At 41.2% G+C, this 14,411-nt stretch overlaps 1 protein-coding gene across 1 annotated transcript in view; it reads left to right on the forward strand.

Moving 5' to 3' along the window:
* The window catches only part of ABCC3 (ATP binding cassette subfamily C member 3), a 47,366-nt gene that overhangs the window by 3,234 nt on the left and 29,721 nt on the right, over nt 1–14,411 (forward strand). Inside the window, exons 2-5 of the mRNA XM_059485813.1 lie at nt 9,779–9,955; nt 10,815–10,940; nt 11,832–11,969; nt 13,595–13,720. Of these exons, the coding sequence (XP_059341796.1) occupies nt 9,779–9,955; nt 10,815–10,940; nt 11,832–11,969; nt 13,595–13,720 (567 nt within the window). The remainder of the gene's footprint in view (nt 1–9,778; nt 9,956–10,814; nt 10,941–11,831; nt 11,970–13,594; nt 13,721–14,411) is intronic.

Consider the following 14,411-nt stretch of genomic DNA (forward strand, 5'->3'; position numbering starts at 1 on the left):
GGTACTGCTCAGCTGACAGCTCAGTTCCCTTGTTCTCCCTGTGTCTTGGAATCCTGACAGATGTCTTGTTTTTGTCCAGCCCATGTGGAGTGCTGGCTCCTTCTTCATCAGAGGCTCTTGAGTAATCCAGCAGGAAATTGCAGCAACTCTCAAGAGTGAACAATACCTCAGTCTTGGCTTTGTGATAGCTCCATACAAAGCACCCCTTTAACCTTTATGTTTGTGGGTATTCCTTCACCTTGAGTCATTCTGTCAAATTTTGGTAGATTTGGGCTAAAAGTCATGCTGCTCTCTGAACCAGCAGAGCAGGAAAATGCATTTCCAAAGTGTGCCACAAGTTTCTCTTTTGCATAGCTTCCTCTTTTGCTGCATCATGTTTAATTTATTTGCTGTTGAAGATGACTCAGGATAGCTGTAGTAAGGCAGAAATATTTCTTTCAAGGAACATGTGTGTACTTGTAGCATGTGTACTGTTTAAAGCCCCCCACAACTCATGTGGTTTGGCCCTAAATTAATAATACAACATTTAATTTTAACAATTCCATTATATTTTGAGCTCAATCAGTTCCAGCAGAGGATGAGCGAAGCAGAAGGTGATAGGAGATCACTGCCAAGAAAGGATCCTGCAGCTGGGCAGTATGATCCAGACTGGTTATTGTTTCTATTTTAGCTTCCCATTTCTGCCACCCTGTGCTGAACACAATGTTCCTTGTTTATAGATATTTAAACGTGATATAGATCTCTGTGTAATCTTCATTTACTGCATCCAACTTCAGCTGAATCCCACTCCTATAAATCTCTTCACAAATAACTGCATGAGGTACCTGTGTTCTTTCTCATGTGAGGTGGGAGATCAAACTAGTTGACTTTAATAGTTCCTTCAGATATCAAATCTGTAAAGTTTATGCTCTCCCAAAAGGCTAGCTAGGTTGGCAACATCGTGAATTTAATATCAGTTAAGTACTCAAACTCCAATTCTCCAAAATGTTCAGATTTTTGACACAAGTTGAATAGAAGCTGCTGCTAATTGATTTGGGCCAGAGAATCTCAATGTCAGGAGCAGGATAAATATAAATATTTAGTATTGGATTTGGAATATTAACCAGTACCTGATACCGTTCATCTGTGTGTAAATGGCAAGACTGTATAGTCAAATAGCCTGGATTTGACACTCTGGGAAAGACAAAGTATGGATCTGAGAGCTGAGAGCAAAACTTGATTCCACTGAAAGTATCAAGTGAGTCCTTTGGTGACATGTCAATTAATGAAACTCATCAGCTTTCAACACAACTGTTCCTCCCTGGGCCATTTTAGCTTATGTGAGAGAGCTGGTGCTGTGATGTTTGGGACTTTGGAAATCTATACAGTTTGCCTCCTGAAAAAAAATTATACTGGAACTAAATACGAGTTGCCTGAGGAGCCCCTTAAAATGTAGCTAAAATTTAATTGCTGTACTTAGGAATATAAAGCATTTTGAGATGGCCCTCACCTACCTGGTAGGCAAATTGCTGTGTCATGGCAGAGATAATCCTTTCCTTTCAATGTGTGCAAATTTGTAATGTATTAAAATAAGGAGACTATTAGTGTTTAAATTTAATTTTTTTAATTAAAAAAAATCTTTTGAAAAACATATTCAATGAGGTCTTTGATTTTTCCCAGTAAGGTCATGCTTGATTTGTCTCTTGATCCCCTGTTGATTGTGACGGGCCATTATCCACTTGCAAATTCCTTGGCTGGGCTTGTGGAGAGCAGGGTGGCCATGAGACAGAGATCTTCCTGGGAGTGTGCCCAGGCTTTTGTGCCCAGCCCTGATTCCATGCTGGGCCTGTGTGAGCTGGCATCTTGTCCCTGTGCTAATCTTTTGGTAGCATGAGAGGTGAAGTCAGTGCAATAAAATTTAGGTAATTTACAGTAATGTCACGTGCCAGTGTCATAAAGCCCTGAATTAGAACAGAATTAAGGAGATGGAGAAGAGAAACTGTTTCATAGGAGTTGTTTCAAAAGTCAAAAGTCAATTTCAGAAAGAATTTTTTTTTCTCTCTCTGAAACTGAGAATGCATTTGACATTTTTACAATTAAAAGAAAAATTCTCTCCTCTTCCCTCCAGTTAAATGATTTCTATTCTAGAATATTTTTCAACTGCTCTCAGAGCAGCACTGATGGCACTTTTTCTGTGACTATCCTTTTTATTAGTAGTATACATCAGCCCAACTGGATGGGCTAGCTTAAAATGGCATTACATGGGGCTGTGTGTCATTCATAGCTGTTTGTGCTTTTCCTATCTCTTCATTTGAGCTACATTTATGATGATCCTTAAATTAATTTAATTCCTCTAACTGACAGGAGATGGCTGAAATCAAGGCTATTCCCTCCCAGTTGTTATCACACTGGTCTGCAACAGGACACCCCAGTTCTTTACTGGTGCTTGCACAAGGCCATAGGAAAAATCATCAGTGATGCCAGTAACAGGAAGTTTTCTCTCCAACAGTATATAGCTGTGGTCAGTTTTAAAAGACAGTTGGAATCTTTCTTATGTAGGAACAATCCTGTTTCATCTTCTCAATCCTGCTTTTGATTCTAGAGCATTTTTACCTGTATGATTGCACCGTGCCCTCCCCTCCACAAGTAAAACATGTCCCTCTGTCCAAGCAAGAGGACTGAGTGTTACTGAAACACCTGAAATAGATGGACTTTACTTTTACTTTAGGTGTATGTTGTCTTAGATCCATATATATAGTGTGTTCTCCTTCACTATCTCCCTGAGGCTACAGGTGCTTTTCTGAAAAAAAAAAACCAACATTACTTGGCTCCCATGGCTGTGGGGAATATGAACCTGCCTTTTTTCATCCTGTCTTATTTTTGTACCTGACAGCAAAGAAGCTCTGAACTTCTAATCCTAAAACTCAAAAACTGAAATGAGAGTAAAAAAGGAAAGTACTGTCTAGTATTGCTGTCTAATCCCCAAGTACGTGGTGTGGTTAGTAGCATTTGAATTATGAAACGTCAGCTTGAGCAAAAACCTGTGACAAGTTGCTCCACAATCATAAACTAACTCCTATAGGCTCTGGCCTTCTGCCAGGCCTGTTTGATCCCTTAAAATAAGCCACTAAAGAGCCTTTTATTGCTAGAAAAGAAAGTTCAGCTTCCTGCCCAGTGTCCTTCACTTACGCAGAGAACTGGTGCAGCGTGCTTTGTAAAACAGAAGGATACCATTTCTGCTTGTTACCTGTGTGGTTTATGCAGAGCTGTAAGTGCTTATGTCCCTCAACCCCACCTTCTTTCTGAGCAGTGTTGCTGCAGTGAAGAATGTTGTTACCTCCTGCCCTTACCAGGTGGGGGAAAGGTTGTTCTGTAATCATGAGAAAAAGTTGAGTGGTGCAGCAGCCACTCGGGATTAATGAAACATCCAACTCCTTGTGTAAGGGTGACGCTGTTCCTTTGGAAATGTGAATGGGTGATGGTGCTCTGAAAAGCTCATTTGAAACTGGCACTCTTCTGGAGGCCTGCTAGCATTTATGCTCTACAATGACTATTAGAGTTGGTCCCAAAGAGTTTATTAACAAGGACCTATCAGAGGTGATGGACTACAGGTAGAAGTGGGAGGTGAGACATGGAGAGGCTGAGATGAAGCTTCTACTGTACCTAAGACTGAGCCCTGGTGGTTCTTAGTGTTGTAGTTCAGATCCACTCTCATTCCTGGGAGGAGGCAGTGTGGTAGAGCCAAGAGAAAGACATCCTTTGTATTTCTTTCCTTTCCTTTTGATTTTTTTTTCCTTTTATTTATTTTTTTCCCCAGACTGTGCAAGTGAAAGTCCATGGCAGGGTATTGACCAGACCTAAGGGCAGAAGAAGGGCAGGAAGAGTCTGCTTTGCATTTTAATTCCCACTAACGATTTGTTCTACATCAGAAACCATTCCCGTGTTAATGTACTACAGGGAGGCATTGTTACTTTCAGTTATTCCCTTCCCTATCTTCCACATGGATGTGTACCTTCCTGGCCAGCTTTCCAGTTTCATTGTTAATCTTCCATAAAATGCAAACTAGTGATGACACACGGAATCACTGGTAGGATTTTTGTTAGCCTTGGGTAAGGTGTCAATGACTTCAGCCCGATGGCCTTCACCTTCCAGCAGATAGAGCTCGGGTTTGTGTTTCCTGTGCTTTTCACCATTCTTTTGGAGCTGTAGAATTTAGAGAGAAGCATGTATTAATGTATCCATTTAAGGGAGAGAACTGCTTGGCACTGCATAGATGCTGTAAGTCTTCCCTAGGGTTTGGATGCTCTCTGTTACTCTTTGAGGAACATTATTGCAGCATCAGTGATGCTTCAAGATTTTAGCTTTTATATTTTTCAGATCCTGCACTGCATTAGTATGTAACTCTGAACTCCGTATAGGGTGTGAATAAGCTCTCTTCACATTTTGATCAGACAAAACAATCCTTCCAGGCCTGAGATCCAAGGACAACCTCTGGCTCAGCCCCTGAAAAGTATAAACAAAAGTGCATGGGGGGGGAAAAGGGGCATGGGGGCAGAGCAAACTGGGGGAATATGCCTTCATTACCTGAAGCTGTTACTGGAAGATTAACCCCTGATACACAGATTAAACAAACTTTTAATTGTCTGAAGGACTCATGACCCTCGTCCATCTTGAGTGTGGCCTCTGCAAGGCTCCTGCACTATCCAAGGTGTAGCCTTTGAAGGCCTTTAATGAATACCTACTTTATTCTCTTAACTTTATCCAGCCTCTGTTCTAGGTAGCCACTCCATGGCATCATCAATAATTACTTTTACTGCTGGGTAAAGCCAGTGTGAGGCAGCTTTATTTTAAGCTTCTGTAATGGAGTAGGAGTTGATTTAGACTTAAACTCAAGACCAGAACTCCAGCTGGTCTTTGTCAGCAGGCTTCTTTAACATCATCTGGGGATTTTGGGAAAGGGACAGATAGGAATTTCCCTGTCTCTGTTTTGTAGCTGAGTTCTAGGTTTTCTGTTTGTTCTTTAAATGCTGTAATGGATGATGTGCACAAAGCCCAAGATATGTGGCACTGAACTTTTATTTCCTTTAAAGGCATTATCAGTTTCAACAATGGCTTTTTCAATAGCAATGTTCTTTTTCAGAGGGCAGAACGTAATAGAAAGTATGAAGTATTAGAGCAGATTTAGGGCTGCTCAGAGCCTCCCCTATTGAATACCTTCCTGTGATTAAAGATCATGTATTTGAAACTAGTCATTTAAATGCAAGTCCTACTGCCCAGATTGCCCTTAGTACAAGAATTGTGTTTATCTAAAGACAGACTGGAGTGAAGGATGTGAGTGAAAGCTGTGGCAAGGGCCCCAGTCAATGATATCCTTAATTGATCAGGAGAAAGCCCCACTAATTTGTAAGTTTTAAACTCCAAGAGACCCCTTTTCTCCTGTGAAGCTGAAGAACAAGCATCTCTGATCTTTTCCCATGGGTCTTCCCATTGTATTTTAGTACTAGAGGATTAAATAAATCATGTGCCCAGGGAGTTCAGTATAGTGGTCTGGTGATTTCTGCAGTACTGTATCTCACTGGCAGAGCCTCCAGCATCCAAGCATCCTGCATCCAAGGGAATGCTGCTGCATTTGGCAGTCAGGAGAAGCCACAGAGCACAGGGAGTCTGGATTAGTAATAGGTTGCTGTCCTCGGCACTTGCTTGTGGGTCAGGGGGATGGCAGCAGTCCTGAGTGGGATGGATATGCTGGCTCTTGTGGTTTCCCTGGAATGAGTTTTGTGGAGAAAATTGTGTTTCCCAACATTTGCTGTTGAGTACTTCCCCTGGTGAGGGGGAAGTGCCTGTGCTGGGTCAGCACAGCCCTGGCTCACAGAGCTGCCTTTCAGAGGGTGTCACTGAAGGGCACAACTGTGATGTGCAGGGAAAGGTGAGCAGCCCTCAGGAGAGCTCAGAGCCATGAGCCAAGGATATTACAGCGACCTGAAGAGGTCTCCATGGTGAGAGAAGGACGAGAATCTTGTTTCTTGATCAGAAGGCTGGATTTATTGATATATGATATATAATACATTATAACTACACTAAATAGAATAAAGAGAGAAGTTGCAGAGGCTTGCTAAGCTAAGAATAGAATAGAAAGAATCTATAACAAAGTTCTGTATCCAGGGGCTCTGTCCCCAGCTTGCTCCTGTGATTGGCCCCCAATTATAAACACATGGAACATGATCCAATCACAGGTGCATCCTATTGCATTCCACAGCAGCTGATAATCATTGTTTACATTCTTCTTCTCGGGCCCTTGCTTCCCAGAAGATGCACAATCCCAAAGAAAGGATTTATGTGAAAAAATGTCTGCGACACAAGGAATAGCGGAGCTCTCCAATATCAGTGTGTTAGACCTCTTTCAGCAACAAATCCAAGGAAAACTCTCACACCCAGACAGTCCAAGGTGAGTATTTCCACCCTCGACCAGAACAGGACACAAGGAACATTACAGCTTGATCTGTTTCCCAGGACGGAGTTCAGAAAGACAAAGGCAGATTAAAGCAGGAGCCTTAAGGACAGGAGGCCAAGAACTGGTGTCTCCCTTCAGCCGCTGCTTCTTGTGTTTGTTCTCCAGGGTGGAGTTCAGTAACTTTACTGCTGCATTGAATATGTAACAAAGTTGGCTTGCTCAGGATAGATTGTATTGAGCCTTTGTGTCATATTCTGACTCAAAAAGAGTTGTTCAGGGTTGGAGTGAGTGTTGGAATACACACTGTCAGTGTGGTGATTTGTAAAGCCATTAAATGGAACTTCCAGCTCTATGAAGACAGATCCTGTTTGATAAAAAACACAACTTGAAGGCTCCTTGATTTAAAAGTAATAATAATAATTCATTGTGGAGTCCCTGTTACATGCTGCTGGTTTAACCCCAGCCAGCAGCTGCTCACTAACCCCTTCCACTTCCCTACTGGGATGGGAGAAGACTTAGGAAAAAAGTAAATCCCATGGGTTGAGAAAAGAACAGTTTAATAATTCAAATAAAATATAATAATAATAACAAAACTGTAATGCAAAGAGAGACAACCAAAAAAAGAGAGAAACCGAACGATGTGTCAGCTACCAGGGAGACAATAAATAAAAGTATATTGAAAAAACTAAATCCTTAAGAACTCTATCCCAGGACACATAGCAACATTAGTCCACTCCAGTCTGGTCTCAGGGAGAGCAAGTTACTTGTCTAGAATTCAACTACTTAAGTGCTTTAGGCACTATGTCTTCTAATAGGGACCCCTCTCCTATTCAGGATGGGAGCAGTCTGCTCTCAGAGCAGAAGATCCTTACAGAAACAGATCTTTTCCAGAAAAGATTATTTTTCTGATCCAGGACAGAATTGGAGCTGGAAAAGCATCACCAAGAAGCCAGTAGTCAGTGCTGTTATCTTGGCCACAGGTCCCTCCTTCAGCCCACACCCCTGTTCCCATGTGCTGTGCAGTAGTAGGTTCTTAGGTTCTTGTCGGCCATCACGTGGATGCTGCTTCCTGTAGTGTCACATAATTTTGGAAAGGTTCAGCTTTTATTCTCAGGGATAGTTAGATTTTGAGATTTGTTTTTTTGTTTGGTTTGGTTTTTTTGGGGGTTTTTTTGTTGGTTTTTTGACAGAATTTTTGTTTTCCGGCCAGCCGCATAGATTCAGAAGTGCAAACCCTTTGCCTTGTTTAAATAAGAGTAAATGAAAACCTTCCAATGGCTTGGCAGCCTTGCAGTCTGTGTCTTGGTTACAATAGGCAGCTTGTGTTCAGTTCAGAAGTTAATGGACATCTGGGGCAGTTTCGAAGTTGCTGCCAGACAGAAAGCTATTTGTGACATTTTGGTCCTATAGGAAAGGTTTAAATTAAAAAGCGGGGGGAGGGTTCTGTGAATATCTTTTCCATTAAACAGAGTTTTTGTTTTAGTCTGAGCTTCAGTTATTGCTATTCTTCGTCTGCTTTCCTTTTCTAGGACTTTGTCCAATAAGCAAAAGGAACATAGTTGCAAACATGCTCAAGACATTGTTAAACATGCAATTTAAAGAGGAAATTAGTATTTTGTTGAATAAATGAGAGTACATAAGCTCCTACTTGGGAACTAAAGAGCTCCAAGCTTCTACAGGGCCCCAGGCAGGGTAGCTGCTAGAGGAGCTTTTTGCATTAGAGATGCTGAAATGTTTTGATTATGAGCCAAAAGATGGGTACTCTTTAAATGTTTTCATCTGTTCTGGTGCCAGAGACCTGTTTGCTGGAGGTAAACACAAAAATAGTTTGAATGTGGGGCTGGACTTCTGTTTTGTTTTGATCTTGTGTTTGAATTGCTGTGTAATTGGCCCTGTGTTGCTGATTTGTGGCTGAAAGTTGCCTGAGGTCTGGACAAACCTGTTGAGGAAATTTGGGCTGTTTTTATTCTGCTGACCCGTGCTGGATGTCTGACTGCCTCCAAAAAAAGCCATTTCTTGGCTGAAGAAGCACCAGCTGTGCAAAAGGTGCAGTTCAGATGTGGAGCTGGTGGATTTGTGCCAGCCTTCACTGCCAGAGCTGAAGCACTGAATGACAAATGTGTCACAGTTCAGCCAAACTGTCCTGCGCCCAGCCAAGGCTTTGTAGTCTCATTACACTTAACAAGCTTGTTCATGTTGTAGGCACGTTCAGATCATCAATGAAATGGAAAGATTCTCTGCAGATTCTCTTCAGTTCTCCTAAAATCAACCACTGCATTCAGCGTTCAATCTCTTTTGTGTTGGTAAAGAAAAGTAGGACTGGAAATACTTTGAGAAATTGATTTTCAGAGCAGTCTGTCGCAAGGCATGAGAATTGGCTCCATGTAGCTGAAACACTTGGGAGAGGTCACACCCAAAAATGATTAAGTAAATTGTTGTAGTGCAGAGATAAGGTATATCTGAACCAGGGATATCTTAGTTTTATCATCTTGTTAATGGCAGTACAACAAAGTAATTTTACTTTCCCTGCAAGTAGGTATTTATCTACCACGTGTAAGATGTCACATCAGGTGCCAAAATCCAAGTTGTGAATTTCCAGGAGGTTTGATTAAAACCAAATTCCCCTTCACCATACTGAAAGCTCTGTTTTAGTCTGAACTTGTGTAACAGTGTTTGCATGCAGTGCATTCAAATCTTTAGGTTCAAGTGCATATGTGGCTTGTGGTGTCCAGGATCACAGCTGCAAAGCATTACTTGAAATGTTTCCAAGAAAACCTGATTCCTACCTGCATGTTCAGTACATTCTTTTTGCCTTTGTTTAGAATAGGGAGGTAATTAAAGTTGGAAGCATATGAGTAAGAAGGACAAAGTGTTAATCATAAATTGAGGGGATTTTCCCAGGACAGCATAGGATTGGTCTAAATCTGATCATTTTGTCCAGTCCTTGACAAGTCATTCTTCTCAAATATGGAGAATTTTTCCTCAAGAGCTTTATGTGGCAGAGGCACTCCAGGCTAGGAATGCCTGAGGAACATGGTGTTGTCAGCACCTGTAACCAAGCCTCAGCAAAGACAGAAGCAAAAGGGGATTGTCTACTACAAAATGTATGTCCAGCTCTGAAATACAGTAGGGCAGAAATCTTTCTCTTTTGCCCTCTTTATAGCTGTAAATACTTGGTCCTTTCACTGGAGGAGATTAACCAAAAGTGCTTGGGGTAAGTATCTCGGGAAAGCTCTTAGGCCATGTGCTAGCTCCATCAGGATCTGAATACAACTTCATTCAAGCAGATATTCCAATTGGCAGCACTTCTGCCTCTCTGCTAAGAAATGTGTCTCATCCTTCTTCCAGGATTCCAACCTTACAATACACACGGATAACCCAGACCTAACACCATGTTTCCAGAACACCATCCTGGCTTGGATCCCCAGCATTTACCTGTGGACTGCTTTACCTTTTTACCTTCTCTACCTGAAGCACAACCAACGGGGGTACATCGTGCTGTCCGTGCTGAGCAGGTTCAAGACGGTGAGAGCTCTTTGCTGTGCCCCACATATCACGTAGACTCCATTTTTATTAGTTCAGCATCCAAAGAAGTGCTGCAGTAGGGGTTTAAACTAATTTCCTTCTGATTTATCATATTGAAGAGTTTGCTCATAGGAACAAACAGTTTGCATACAGATCTCTGAGGAAGGAAATCCGTCCTAGGAGTCCACCTTTCTCAGTAGAGGGAAGAACTGATTGCTCTACCTTGAGCAGTCCCCCTTTGTGAGCCAAAACTGTGCTACTTCACCCTTAAGTAATGTTTAAACCACTGAAAGCTGCAGAGCAAAGATGTTAAGGTAGGTCTAGTGGGCATTGTTTCTCTTTGTGCAATTACTTTCATGAGAAGGGTTTTTTCAAGCCACTCTCCCCACAAAATAGCAATGTGATTTTGTCTGCACCTTGTGCTTAAAGGTTTTCTGGTGTCGGCAGCTCCTCAGTCTGTGAGTGGTTGGATCTAATAAAAGCAAGAAAGTTGCTTTCCATAGGCCATTAAATAACTCGGGTTATTGTTGGAGAAAAACACCAGGCTTCTGCTTCAGGGCATGTCTGCCTTTACTCTGGATGCTGCCTGTGTTTCCAATCAAAACTAAATAGGGGGAGAAATCCAGGTAAATACAATAATCTTTCTGCTGGTTGTGATTGGAAATCCCTCAGAAAACAGTTGAGATGAGATCCTTGGGTTGAGTGGGACAGTTCATCAAATTGTAGCTGCTCAGTGCTCTGATTGTGTTTACACAGGTTTGTTTTGCTGGGAGTCTGTGATTCAGAATGGGGGGTTTAGCTCTCTGACTGCTCCTGTAGAGGAGTTTACCAAATGTCATTTCTGTTTGCCTCCTCTCAGCTGTTTGGTGTCCTGCTGTGGTGTGTGAGCTGGGCAGATCTCTTCTACTCCTTCCATGAGCTCCTGCAAAACAGAACTCCTCCACCAGTCTATTTTGTAACTCCACTAGTTGTTGGCATCACTGTGGTTTGTAGCTGTTTCTGTTCACTATGACTAGTATGAATAACTTTTTCTTAGACAGATGAAGGATGAAGAGCCCCTTTGCCTTCATTACCTTATCTGGACCTCTTTTAACTGCATTATTAGTATTTGTATCACTGAATCAAATTTTGCTTCTGAAAAGGCTGGAGTCACAAATCTCTCTCTCTCAAGTAGATTCAGCTTTGTAAATTAAAATATTTGTAATGGAGAGATTGTTCTGCCTTCCAGCCTGCTTTCACCTGTTTATCCGGGCTCGTGATCCAGGACTGGAGAGAATTTGAGTAGGACTTTGCCTAAATAAAGAGATACAATAGAGCATGGTTTGTGCATTGTTTAGTATAGTATTGGACTTTGTAAAGCTGTGTCTGTTATCTGGTGGTTGTTCCTCCCTTAAGCAAAACAAGTTGGCTTTGGCTAGGATGACAAACAGGCTTGTGGCTGTTGTATGAAAAATAAAGCAGTAAGATTTGCCCATTAAGTTTAATTCCCTTGGTTAATTTTTTTTAAAAACACCATTTTCTAGACAAGTCAGGATGGTCTGTCTGGATTGGAAAAATGGCAGCTCTTAAATTTGTTTAAAATGTTTGTAGCTAATATTTAATCGTTCCCAGCCCTATGTGCAAAGGTTTAAAAATTGATTTCTGAAGTTGAGGCTCTGAAAACACCAAAACAAATTATTTCAGTGTTATTTGCTCCTCTCCTCACATGATGGAGGTTTTGCCATTGACTTCTGTGAAGTCACGATGGAGCTCATTTCAGAGAGGTTCTGCTGTCCTCCTAGTCAATGGTGGCTCTAAGAACTGCCAACTGAGAGTGCAAAGAAGGGTAGCACTGGGGTGGGGTTGTGTTCATGTGTTCCTGTATTTACTTTTACAGCTTTTAGCCACACTGCTTATCCAGTATGAAAGGCTGAGAGGAATCCGGTCCTCTGGAGTGCTCATTATCTTCTGGTTTTTGTCTGTGCTTTGTGCCGTGGGGCCCTTACGGTCAAAGATCATGACTACAGCAGCACAGGTAACAAGCTATCCTTGTTAGCACTTGGAGAATAGGAAATGTAGCATCCACATCTATGTGAAAAGCATGAGTCACCTGAGTTTGGAGGCAGATCTGAGCCCAGGTTTTGCCAGGGAGAGGGGGAGAGGAGTTTGGTTCTGTTGTTTTGACTCAGACTTGTGTAACTAGAAGGGAACTGGATGTCTCAGGCAAGGCAGATTTTGCTTAGCCCAGGGCTATGCTGGTAACCTGATAGACATAAGAGAGCAATGCCAACGCTGTGTATATGTGAACAGACTCCTGTCTTTTTTTGTCTCTTTCCCTTTTGCAGCCTTTTGCTTAAATGGAGATGGGTAGTAATCAGAGAGGACACATTTTAATATGTTAAGTTCCTTTTTTATTTAGGCAGCTTGGCCATATTAGACAGCTCCATGGGCTTCCTTGTGTCAGTGCCTGATGTGCTGAGGACAAAATTTTGACTCCACTGGGGCTGGAAACAGAGGGAAAGTTGGAGGGAAAGAAATCTGGGCTGTTAAGATTCCTGTTTGAAAACATAGCAGGTTCTCCCAAAGTAAGAAACTTGTTGAGTTTTTCACAGAAACATATTTCACTAAGCAGGGCAAGGCAGGTTGCTCCAGTGATTAAATTGTCAAAGCCTGGGAGAGAAAAAGAGTGCTTGGAAAACATTAAGATGATCACTTCTCCTCAGTGAAATCAGTGTTGAATCTGTTTGGTAATTTCTTGTTTTTATTCTTGCTTCTTTGTAATATTAGCAACATTATCCTGTTAGCAAGGATTTTCTTTTAGCAGGCTGTTGTAAATATTCCATCAGAGATTGAATTAAACCTTAACTGAGAGCCTGGGTAGAACTTTGTCAGATAATAGCTGCAATCTGGTGAGACCGTTTCAAACACCACTTAGAGGCAGCTTTATTAAGTGAAAATATTGGACGATCAATGTTGAATCCATAATCATCTTGAAATTTTGGGTGCAGAGCCTTAGAACAAGTCTGGGTAACATTCCTCCTGCTCTGACTGCCCAGAACCAAATATTCCTTCTTTTGCACTTAGAACGGCATTAGGGCATGAAAGAGCTGTATAAAGGACATATCCTCACAGCAGGAAGATTTAGGTAAACTGCAGACTCATGATTAAGAAAGGAAATCTCTCTAGAGCAGATGGAGCTCTTATTATGCAATGCAGTGGTTTTTCTGCAGCTTCTTCTGAAAGTATTTGGCACTCACTGCTTTGTCAATGACAAGATATTAAAGTAAAAGGATGTTCTCTGATCTGGGTTGACAATTCCTATGCTTAAGACATGATCATGCGAGAACCCCCAGAGGTAATTTAAAAGGATATTATGTAGACCTGATTCCAGAGGGTGTCTGCATGCAGTGAAGATGTATAAGCACTTTGAACTTGACATGATTTAATGAAAAGCTTGGAGATAAGCATGTTCTTGGGCACTTGTCAGAGTACAAGCATACTTTTGTGAGATAATTCCTGCTGGGAGCTGCTTTGCAGTATTCAACTGTAAAGGAAGAAAGGAATTGCCAAAAGAAGCAGTGAAAAAGTGGGGAGAGAGAGAGTATGGGGAACTTGGAAGTGCAACAAAACAATCATTTACAGTGTTTCTTTTTCCTCTAGGGCCATGTAAATGAAAGGTTCAGGTTTACCACATTTTACATCTACTTTGCTTTGATAATCATTGAGTTGATACTTTCATGTTTTAAAGAGAAGCCTCCATTTTTTTCTCCTGTTAATATAGATGCTGTAAGTATTTTTTCACTTTGCTTTATTTGGATTTTACAGACTGTATGGTGTTTTGAGAATTCCACTGAGAGTACTTGTCACTGAAAGCAGCTTTGGATTGTTATAGAGATGGCAGTATTCAGTGAACCTCTTAAAAACACTGGGTGTGAAGAGTAGTATTGTGGTTTGGAGTCTTTTTCCATTATCTGTGTCATCAGAAATGGCTTGAAGCTGTGTAGTGAAAGCAGCTCTCCTGCTTGCTGCTTCACAGCAGTGTAAATTATATTTGTGAGCACTGAAGTGTAATAATAATTATTTCAAGAGGGATTTTGAGGATATGGTGCACTACTTGTTTAACATTCATCTCAAATTAGCAAAAGTCTATGAGGTTTGTCTTAATAAATGAGTTCTATATGTGTTGAGAACAGATATGGAAAAACATTAATATCAAAAGATATTAGTAGTGTCACAGGTTGAATTTCTTCTCCAATTCAAAAATAGTCCCTATAATTGGATTTATGTTTGAACCAAGCTGAGAGAGAAGTTGAGCTCATGTCCTAAAACAAACATCTCTGAAACTGTAGAATGACATTTCACTTTATAGGTGTGATTTAAAGGCAGTGTATGAAGCAATTTTTAGGTATAAAAGGAGTTCAGTGTGGGAAATGGGAAATGAAAGAAATCAATTTTATGTCTCATTAGGACATAGGTA

This window comes from Ammospiza nelsoni, chromosome 19 (genome assembly GCF_027579445.1).
Source record: "Ammospiza nelsoni isolate bAmmNel1 chromosome 19, bAmmNel1.pri, whole genome shotgun sequence".
Lineage (NCBI taxonomy): Eukaryota > Metazoa > Chordata > Aves > Passeriformes > Passerellidae > Ammospiza > Ammospiza nelsoni.